The sequence below is a fragment of the Symphalangus syndactylus genome, chromosome 13, assembly GCF_028878055.3.
Source record: "Symphalangus syndactylus isolate Jambi chromosome 13, NHGRI_mSymSyn1-v2.1_pri, whole genome shotgun sequence".
Classification (NCBI taxonomy): domain Eukaryota; kingdom Metazoa; phylum Chordata; class Mammalia; order Primates; family Hylobatidae; genus Symphalangus; species Symphalangus syndactylus.
In genome coordinates, this window is record NC_072435.2 from 118444449 (window position 1) to 118454774 (window position 10326).

The 10326-nt window shown below is 45.6% G+C and overlaps 1 protein-coding gene across 1 annotated transcript; it reads right to left on the reverse strand.

The window, feature by feature from the left end:
* Positions 1–686: 686 nt before the first annotated feature.
* LOC129460811 (hydroxycarboxylic acid receptor 2) lies at positions 687–2811 on the reverse strand. Its single transcript, XM_055239226.2, has one exon. It carries the CDS (start codon positions 2674–2676, stop codon positions 1585–1587), a length of 1092 nt encoding a protein of 363 aa, XP_055095201.1. The 5' UTR covers positions 2677–2811; the 3' UTR covers positions 687–1584.
* Between the last annotated feature and the right edge of the window lie 7515 nt (positions 2812–10326).

Below are 10326 nucleotides of genomic sequence, written 5' to 3' on the forward strand. Positions count from 1 at the left end.
CCATTCCATAGGAAGCTTGCTCTTCCCCCTCCTATGGAAAAATATCTGCCTGGCTTGATTCCCTTTTTATATTATTTATTATTTGAGATGAAGTCTTGCTCTGTCACCCAGGCTGGAGTGCAGGCGCACCATCTCGGCTCACTGCAACCTCTGCCTCCCGGGTTCAAGCAATTCTTCTTCCCTCAGCCTCCCCAGTAGCTGGGACTACAGGTGGCCGCCACCATGCCTGGCCAATTTTTCTTGTGTTATTAGTAGAAGCGGGGTTTCACCATGTTGGCCAGGCTGGTCTCAAACTCCTGACCTCAGGTGATCTGCCCGTCTCAGCCCCCGTAAAGTACTGGGATTACAGGCGTGAGCCACTGCACCTGGCCTTGATTCCCTTTTTAACGCACAAATACTAACAGCAATATTCACCAAACTCTAATAAAATCTAAGTGCTCTTGCATTCCTATCTGTACTATCCTTCCAAATTATTTTTAATCCCAGCTCTTTCTATCTTTGTTTAGACACAGATGTAATTTCTGCTTAGTTGTCTCATGATGTAGCTCAGTGTCTGTGTCTCTTTCTTACTTTGCAGTGTGGAGTAGTTTTCTACCAGGACATAGTTAACAACCCATAAAGGTCTCTGCTTAAGTAAGAAGGTCCATTTCTGTGAACCATAACCCAGACATAGCAACGCCAGACTGTGTCTCCTATCAAAATTTATTGAAATGGTAGATTTTTGGTAAGTACAGAAACACAAGCGAAGGAACCAGTAAGAACGTGCCCCCCTCTGACCGTGGGGCAGAGGCACGTTTCCCTTTTAATGGTAAAAGCAAACAGAGATGGGAAACAGCTTTCTATCCTGAAGCCGTTTTAACTGCTCAACCCTTAGATTACTATAAACAAGAGAGGAATGGATTGCATTAGTCGCTGGTTGAAAGCAGCAATGCCATTTCCTTTTCCATAATAAAACTGTTTAGCTCAGTCCCTTCTGGGGCCAATCCCCTATTACACCCACCGGAAACACAGATATTAACCAAAGCATGTGAGTCTCTTCCCTGAGTCCATTTCTGCTAAAGCTTGTCTGAAAGATGAATTGGTCCACGGAAGTCAGGTGACCTACTGGCTTGTTTAATGATGCCTGGGCTCCCTCCAGGAGCAACACAATTCCCTCCAATCTCAGCTCTCCTTATTCCTGCTGGAGCTCACAAGCAGGCTAGATATCACCCCAGGAGCCAAGCCCTCCCAGGCTCAGGCAGGTGCTGGAAGAAGGCCAACAAGTCACAAGTAGATCTCTGGCTCCAACTCTGCTCAGCAGAAACACTGACCATTTGCCCATCTTCAGTCCTGCGAGCGTCAGAGATGAAGCAAAAGTTTCAGATGCCTAGAAGCTTTACTCTCTGTTCCTCCAGGATTCCTGTGGTCACACCTTGCAACCAGTCTCCCACTCATCTGCCACCGTTTCCCTAAATCACATTCCCTGAATCTGGAAGTTCCAGGAAACCTTAGGCCGAGTCCAGTGACATTACTCGATGCAACAGCCCAACTGTTTCTCCAGAGATCTTGGTTCTTGGTGACAATGTCCCTTCTTGGCATGGTTATTTAAGGAGAGTTTGGGCCCAGATAAGAGGGGCTCCATGGCTCACCGGGGTTGGCCATTAACGCCTCTGGAGCGCCTCTGGTTGTGTTCGGGTCCCCCGTGAGCTCGACGCTCGTGCTGCGGTTATTATCTGGCTCACCTGTCATCTTCCTCCGGAGGCAACGGTTGATCAAAGTGGAGAAGAAGTTGGGAAAGGATGGGCTGGAGAAATAGTACACCACGGGGTCCAGCATGCTGTTCATGTAGGTGAAGCTGAGAGTGATAAAGAACGCCAGGTCCACTGAGCGGTACACTTCACAATTCTGCGTGCCCAAAGTGTGCAGGAGCCAGAAGATGCGTATCCGCACAGCCACGCTGGGAAGGAAGCAGATGACAAAGACGATGGCCACCACCATGATGAAGGTGATGGCTCTCTTGATCTTGGCATGTCGGTCCATTTGTCTCTGCCGCAGGCTCCAGATAATTCTGGCTGAGCAGAACAGGATGATGCCCAGGGGCAGGAAGAACTCCAGGAGGAACATGGCTTCGTGCCACCGGAAGTTATGGCAGATGCTGAAGCTGCTGCACAAATTTGCACCGCCGTTCTGGATTGGCATCTTCTTCTTCAGGAGGTGGACTGTCAGGCCAATAGTGATGCCCCACAGAAGGCAAGAGATGATGGCTGCTGTCCGATTGGAGATCTTGTTCAGGGCATGGTGGGGATGGACTACCCGGAAATACCTGTCCACGGCCACCACCGTGAGGAAGATGATGCTGCCCTGGCGGTTCATGGCCAACATGAAGAGCATCAGCCGGCAAGGGATGTCCCCAAACTTCCAGTCCCAACGCCTCACATAGTTGTCCATAAGGAACGGCAGGCAGATGATCAGTAGAAAGTCAGCCACTGCCAGGTTGAACAGGAAAATCCGGCTGGATTTCCAGGACTTGAGGTGGAAACAGAAAATCCACAGGGCAAGGCCATTGCCCAGAAGCCCGAAGATAAACTGCAGCCCCAACACTGGCGGCAACACCTTGGCAATGAAGTCATCTCGGAACACACAGCAGTTCTTCTTGTCTATTTCCAGAAAGTGATCCTGCAGATAGTGCCGATTCATGAGTGCGGCTAGTTAGTCCGATGGAGCGTCTCGCCTAGCAAATGCTCCAGCAAGGTGGCGTGTGTCTGTGTGGTGAACGTGTGGTTCCGCGCCTGCCTTTATGTCATGTCAGGGTGTTGAAATAGATGACTGAATGGTTACCAGGAAACTACGAAATCTCTTAAAAAAAAAAAAAAAAAGGCCAGCAAGGCTCTTATGCAACCTGCTGTTTGCATAAACAAGTAATAAGAATCCCCTGGGCAGACAGGAACCCACAAAATGTCTTAAATGTAAAGGATAAGTTTAGGCAAGCCGACTGTCATTCGAAAATCAGTGAAACATGAAGGATATCCCTTGGAAGGCTGGGTGCCTGTATGCCAATTGAGTACTCAACATTGCAGAATTAATTCACCGTCATCTGCTTGGCTTACATAATTAACAAAACAACAACAATAGCAATAATAATTTTTGGTGCCAAACAGTGAGGTTTTCCAGAAACACTAAGAATTAGCATGAAAAGTTAACAGGCATATGACATAAACAGTAGCAGACATATGATTTCCTTTGGAAATGGTGAGAAGACAGTAGTTGCCTGTTTGATGAGGACAGACTGGTTGAATTTCACCACTTTTCCTACGCCACCTTTCTATACAAACATGGATTGCTTTTCCACATCAGAACTCTGCCATTCATCTCCAGTTAGAAAAAAAAAAAAAGCCTGCTGGAGAGTATAATATTTCGTAAGACGTTTGAAAACTTAAGCCCAGTTTCAGTGGCATGTTAAAATAAGTTTGGTTTTTTTGTTTGTTTATATTAGATTTTGATATGCTTCTGTGCTCAAGTGATTTATTTTTAAGCATGTGATTTTTTATTTTTTTTGCAAAGTTTGAATTAATGAGAAAAAGGATTCATGAGGCTAGTCGTAAGCTGTAGCAAATCGGGTGTACTTTGTGCTACAAATTTGTTTTTCTGTGTCGCTCTGCATGAAGAGGGCTACCTTAGGATAGAGCATGGGCTTAGTACCCCATAACCTGTCTGTTGCAGACAGCCCCGGAAACTGGTCAGTAACAAACTTGGTTGCAGGTCCCTGAAACAAACAAAAAACTGGATGAGGTCTCTATCTTGTTTTCTGTCCTTGGAACCTTAGTATGTGATTTTTTTTTTTTTTTTTTTTGAGACAGAGTCTCACTCTGTCACCCAGGCTGGAGAAAAGTGGCACAATCTCAGCACACTGCAACCTCTGCCTCCTGGATTCAAGCAATTCTTCTGCCTCAGCCTCCTGAGTAGCTGGGATTACAGGCATGCACCACCACGCCAAGCTAATTTTTTGTATTTTTAGTAAAGACGGGGTTTCACCATGTTGGCCAGGCTGGTCTCAAACTCCTGACCTTGTGATCTGCCCGCGTCAGCCTCCCAAAGTGCTGGGATTACAGGTGTGAACCATCATTGCCGGCCATAAGATGTCAATTTATTTATTTAGCTGCAAACGCAGGTTCAATAATAGGAGCTTATAGACTCTTCACAGTGAACTAGAGTCAGGATGACCTAATATTAGTGTCCCATAGAACTACAAGTACTTGATGATGATCCAGGTGAGATGAAGACCATGATGAAGAAGATGATGGTGGCACCAACATTATAGAGAGCTTCCCATGTGCTGGAGCCCGTGCTCAGTGCTTTTTTTTTTTGAGACCGAGTCTGGCTCTCAGCTCACTGCAAGCTCCGCCTCCCGGGTTCACGCCATGCTGCGTCAGCCTCCCGAGTAACTGGGACTACAGGCACCCGCCACCACGCCCAGCTAATTTTTTATATTTTTAGTAGAGACGGGCTTTCACTGTGTTAGCCAGGAGCTCAGTGCTTTTACAGTCGCTTGTTTCACCCTGACTGTAGCCCATGTGGAAGGTATTATTATTGATTCTGATTTCAAAAATGAGGAAAGTGAAGCTCAGAGAGGATAAAATACTCAGGGCCACCCAGCTCATAAGAGCAGAGCGTGGCCGGGCGCGGTGGCTCACGCCTGTAATCCCAACAGTTTGGGAGGCCGAGGTGTGCGGATCACAAGGTCAGGAGATCTAGACCATCTTGGCCAATATGGTGAAACCCCGTCTCTACTAAAATTTACAAAAATTAGCCAGGCGTGGTGTCGGGTGCCTGTAATCTCAGCTACCTGGGAGGCTGAGGCAGGAGAATCGCTTGAACCAGGGAGTTGGAGGTTGCAGTGAATCGAGATTGTGCCACTGCACTGCAGCCTGGGTGACAGAGCGAGACTCCACCAAACAAACAAACAAACAAACAAGCCGGGCACGGTGGCTCGCGCCTGTAATCCCAGCACTTTGGGAGGCTGAGGTGGGCAGATCACGAGGTCAGCAGTTGGATACCAGCCTGGTCAACATGGTGAAACCCCATCTCTACTAAAATAACAAAAATTAGCTGGGTGCGGTGGCACATGCCTGTAATCCCAGCTACTCAGGTGGCTGAGGCAGGAGAAGTGCTTGAACTGGGACCCAGGAGGCGGAGGTTGCGGTGAGCCGAGATCACACCATTGCACTACAGCCTGGGCAACAAGAGGGAAACTCTGTCTCAAAAAAAAAAAAAAAAAAAAAAAGAGCCAGGCATGGTGGTTCATGCCTGTAATGCCAGCACTTTGGGAGACCAAGGCAGGAGGATTGCTTGAGCCCAGGAGTTCAAGACTAGCCTAGGCAATAAAGTGAGACTTTGTCTATGAAAAAAAAAGAAGGCTTTGTAGAATTGATCTTAAGCGCTGAGGGATCCAGGTGAATAGCTCCAAGAACCAATCAGACATGGGTCACTAGCAGAGACATTTGGGTCAGAGGTTGTTGGACAAACATATTGGGATAGACAGGAATGAGTGAATTTTATTTTATTTTACTTTATTTTATTTGGTACTGCTCCTTGTGGATCAGGGCTAACTCATAGGCAATGCACCTATAGTCAGCCAGGAAAGAGCAAATTTTTTTTTTTTTTTTTTCTGAGACAGAGTCTCGCTCTGTCACCCAGGCTGGAGGAGAAAGAGCAAATTTAAATACACTGTCCCATATATTATTAATCAGTTTCCTAGTCCTGGGACTAGAACAGTTCAGTTAAACAGCTGTTTCCCATATCAGGAGGTGGCATTGCACATGGGCTAGGCCTCTATATGTGATGAAGACAAACAGATTTTTAATACGAGGCATTTCTCATATTAAAATGGAGGAAATATAAGAAAAACAAAAGTTAATGTCGGGCACAATTTATCCAGATGTGAAACTCAAAATACCTTTAGTTATAGAGCAGGAAGGCAGCGGCAGTCTGAAATGTTTTTGCCACCTGTGTTAAAAGAATAAGCTTCAGCTTACAGGGCCTCAGGGAAAAGATAGTAGCAATTTTATTGAGTCCAAGTCAGAAAAGTGGAAGAAAAATTTGAAAGCATTAGTTTGGAAAACACTAGTTTGGAGCGTTAGTTAGGTTAGCTTCAGGACAGCCATAGTTAAAGATGCAGTCAACAAGAAAAACTGATTATCTCTGTGGCACACAACAATTTTTAAAATTTACTTTAATTTCTTTGAAACAGGGTTTCACTCTATCACGCAGGCTGGAGTGCAGTGGTGTGATCACAGCTCACTGCAGCCACAAAGAATTCAGGATTTAGTCCAAATTGCAGAAAATAACAAAAACTCAAGAACAGTGGACAAGACTAGAATCTAACAATGGGTGTACTATAGCTTTTGAAACATAATTTTTCTCTCTTTAGTCCCCATTTTTATTAAAAACAAATAATAGTAGTACAAATGTAATTGTGAAATAAGTCTTAGTCTTATTATACTTGGCCTGATTATTTGTATAAAGTACAGCAAGAATAATTATTTGCCATATACGCTTTTTAAAATTGGCTTTGCTGGTGAGGCATGGTGGCTTACACCTGTAATCCCAGCACTTTGGGAGGCCAAGATAGGAGAATCACTTGAGCCCAGGAGTTCAAGACCAGCCTGGGCAACATAGCGAGATCCCCATCTCTACAAAAATTAGCCAGGTGTGGTGACGCATGCCTGTAGTCCCAGCTACTTGGGAGGCTGAGGTGGGAGAATCACCTGAGCCTGGATGACAGAGCAAGGCCATGGCTCAAACATAAATAAATAAATAAATAAAAATAAAAGTGGCTTTGCTGAAATTTCATTCCCTAAGGAATCTCACCTTATCCTTTTTAAAGCCTTTAACCCAGCCATGGATTTATCTATGCCTGCAAATACCTGTATGAGTTGGGAGAACATTCCTCCTCTCAAGGTCCCAAGATAATTTGGACTTCTGGGCCTGTCAGAAAGTGACATTCTTTACTTACGACAAGTCAGGAACCCTGTGCAGAGACTGCATATACAAGGTATAAGGCCAGTTTTCCTCAAGAGTTTTCTTTTTTTTTTGAGATAGAGTCTCACTCTTGTCACCCAGGCTGGAGTGCAATGGCATGATCTCGGATCACTGCAACCTCTGCCTCCTGGGTTCAAGCGATTCTCCTGCCTCAGCCTCCTGAGTAGCTGGGATTACAGGCACCCGCCACCATGCCCGGCTAATTTTTGTATTTTTAGTAGAAACGGGGTTTCACCATGTTGGCCAGGCTGGCCTTGAACTTCCGGAACTCAGGTGATCTGCCCACCTCGACCTCCCAAAGTGCTGGAATTACAGGCGTGAGCCATTGTGCCCGGTTATAAATCCTTTTTTCAATTAATCAAACCCTTGCAGAGGAGACAAACAATGATGTTTACCATTCACAGAGAGAGAGAGAGAGAGAGCAGAAGCCTGGCTTGTCAGAAATTCTTATTCTCTTTGCTGGCATACCAGATTTCTGGGTTCCCTTTCCCTGCAGCTTCCAGAAGAATGGAAAATCACCACGAGTCAGGCCTGTTGCGCTTCCACTAACAATTCCTTCAGGGTTCAGCAAATGTGACACACCAGACAAACTAGGAGAGCCTGTCGGACTTCCATCAGCAATTCCTATACATATACAAACACGCAAGTGAAAAAGACAAGCAGAAGGACTTGCAGACAGAGACTCCAGACCAAATCACAAACCAAGAATGTTCCTCCAACCAAGTCCCCTATTCTTGATCCAGTTAGAGCAGACACCCCCTTCAGAGAGGCCAACAGGTCAGAAGGATGAGGTTGTTGGCAACACCTAGAATACTCACCAAATCAGACACCCATGATGGGGCTACAGGTGCGTGACATCTCCCCAGGACTGTTTATTGCATTGGAATCCATGCACCATGAGTTGGCAACACCCTGCTGGTAGAGACGGTGCCACAGTTAGCCCCCAGTCCAAGAACTAAATTGCCACTTATGTGGGCCTCCAGATCCATCGCTGGTGGAGGGCTACCGAACCTCGGGCAGGTACCCACAAGGGTGGTCCTGGATGACCCCCCAAATTTGCAACCACCCAGTGGCGTTCTCCTTGTCCACTGCCTAGACAAAGCCAATTTATCAAGACAGGGGGCTGGGCCTGGTGGCTCATGCCTGTAATCATAACATTTTGGGAAGCCAAGGCAGGCAGATCACCTGAGGTCAGAAGTTTGAGACCAGCCTGGCCAACAAGATGACAACCTGTCACTACTAAAAATACAAAATTAGCCAGACATGGTGGTGCATGCCTGTAATCCCTACTACTTGGGAGGCTGAGGCAGGAGAATAGCTTGAACCCGGGAGGTAGAGGTTGCAGTGAGCTGAGATCTCGACATTGCACTCCAGCCTGTGAAACTCTGTCTCAAAAGAAAAAAAAAAAAACAAGACAGAGGAATTGCAATAAAGTTTAATTCCTGCAGGGCCATCTGTACAAGAGATCAGAGTTTTATCATTATTCAAATCAGAGAATTTGGGATCAGAGTTTTTAAGGCTAATTTGGCGGGTGGGGGCTTGGGAAGTGAGGAATGCTGATTGGCTGAGTTAGAGATGAAATCATAGGGGTCAAAGTGAGTTTTCTTACTGTCTTCTGTTCCTGGGTGGGATGGCAGAACTGGTTGAGCCAGATTACTGGACTGGGTGGTGTCAGCGGGTGCATCAGAGTGCAGGGTCTGCAAAACACCTCAACACTGATCTTAGGTTTTGCAACAGTGATGTTATTCCCAGGAGCAATTTGGGAAGGTTCAGAATCTTGCAGCCAGAGGCTGCATGGCTTCTAAACCCGTAATTTCTAATCTTATAGCTAATTTGTTAGTCCTGCAAAGGCAGTCTAGCCCTCAGGCAGGAAGGGGGTTCGTTTTGGGAAAGGGCTGTTATTGTCTTTGTTTCAAAGTTAAACTATAAACAAGTTCCTCCCAAAGTTAGTTTGGCCTACACCCAGTAATGAGCAAGGACGGCTTGGAAGTTAGAAGAAAGATGGAGTGAGGTTACATCTATTTCAGCACCATAATTTTCTCAGTTAAATTTTTGCAAAGGCGATTTCACCCTCACTTCAGGTAAGGCATCGTGGGGCCAATAAGAGAATGAACCTGGAAAGGGAAGGGAGCTCAAATAATCAGAAATGAACATGATCTTGCACCCCTGATTTTATGGATCTAGACTTAAGGATAATCTCTTGATGCTGGAAAGAGATTATTGGGAAGAGCTGTGAGGAAGTTCTGGTCTACATAGCAGAGAGTGAACTCATGAATCTTGTGACCCTAAGAACTGGTAGCCCCCAAAATAAACAGCTGCAAGACAGGTTTAAAGGCAGCAATGCAAAATAGATGCATATATGATTCTAACCACCTTTTCCAATATATAGACACATAGACAGATCTACATACTTAAATTCTCACTTCCTCTTCCTCTCTCTCCTCACACACACACACACACACACACACACACAGAGCAAATGTAGAAGATACTTTCCAATGGCTCAGCCTGAGTATCAGAGTGTCACTTACTTTCTTTCTTGCTTGCTCTTTCTTTCTTTCTTCTTTCTTTTTCTTTCTTTCTCTCTCTCTTTCTTTCTTTCTTCCTTCCTCTTCTTTCTTTCTTTTTGTTTCCTTCCTTCTTTCTTTCTTTTTTCTTTTTTTTTTTGAGACAAGGTCTCACTGTGTCACCCTGGCTGGAGTGCAGTGGCCTGATCATAGCTCACGGCAGCCTCAAACTCCTGGGCTCAAGTGATCCTCCCACCACAGCCTCCCAAGTAGCTAGGACTGCATGTGTGTGCCACCATGCCTGGCTAAATATTTACATTTCTTGTACAGATGGAGTCTTGCTATGTTGCCCAGGCTGGTCTTGAACTCCTGGGCTCACATGATGCACCCGCTTTGGCCTCCAAAAGTGCTGTGATTACAGGGGTGCGCCACGGCACCTGGCCTGGTGTGTGTTCTTGTAGTCTGTTGTTCCATGCACAAGTACACAGACACACGTATTTTAAAAGAAAACAGATATCATATTCTGTTTAGAAACTGTTTCATTTAAATATAGTATGATCTTCATCTCGAGTCTTTCATTACTTTTGTCTGAAACGGGATCTAGACCTCACTATATGTCGGGCCCCAGGCTCATCGTGCTGGCCGCATTGTTCCTCACTATAGTCGGTTGAGTTCTAGTTCCCAACAGCTATGTTCACCCAAACCTTAGAATACAACCTTATTTGGAATAAGGGTCTAACTAAGGTAAAGATCTCAAGATGAGAGCATCCTGGATTAGAGTGGGTTATAAAGACAGGCACTT

Excerpts from the sequence above, each read along its gene's own strand:
- LOC129460811 (XM_055239226.2), bottom strand. The coding sequence starts at position 2,676 with ATGAATCGGCACTATCTGCAGGATCACTTTCTGGAAATAGACAAGAAG.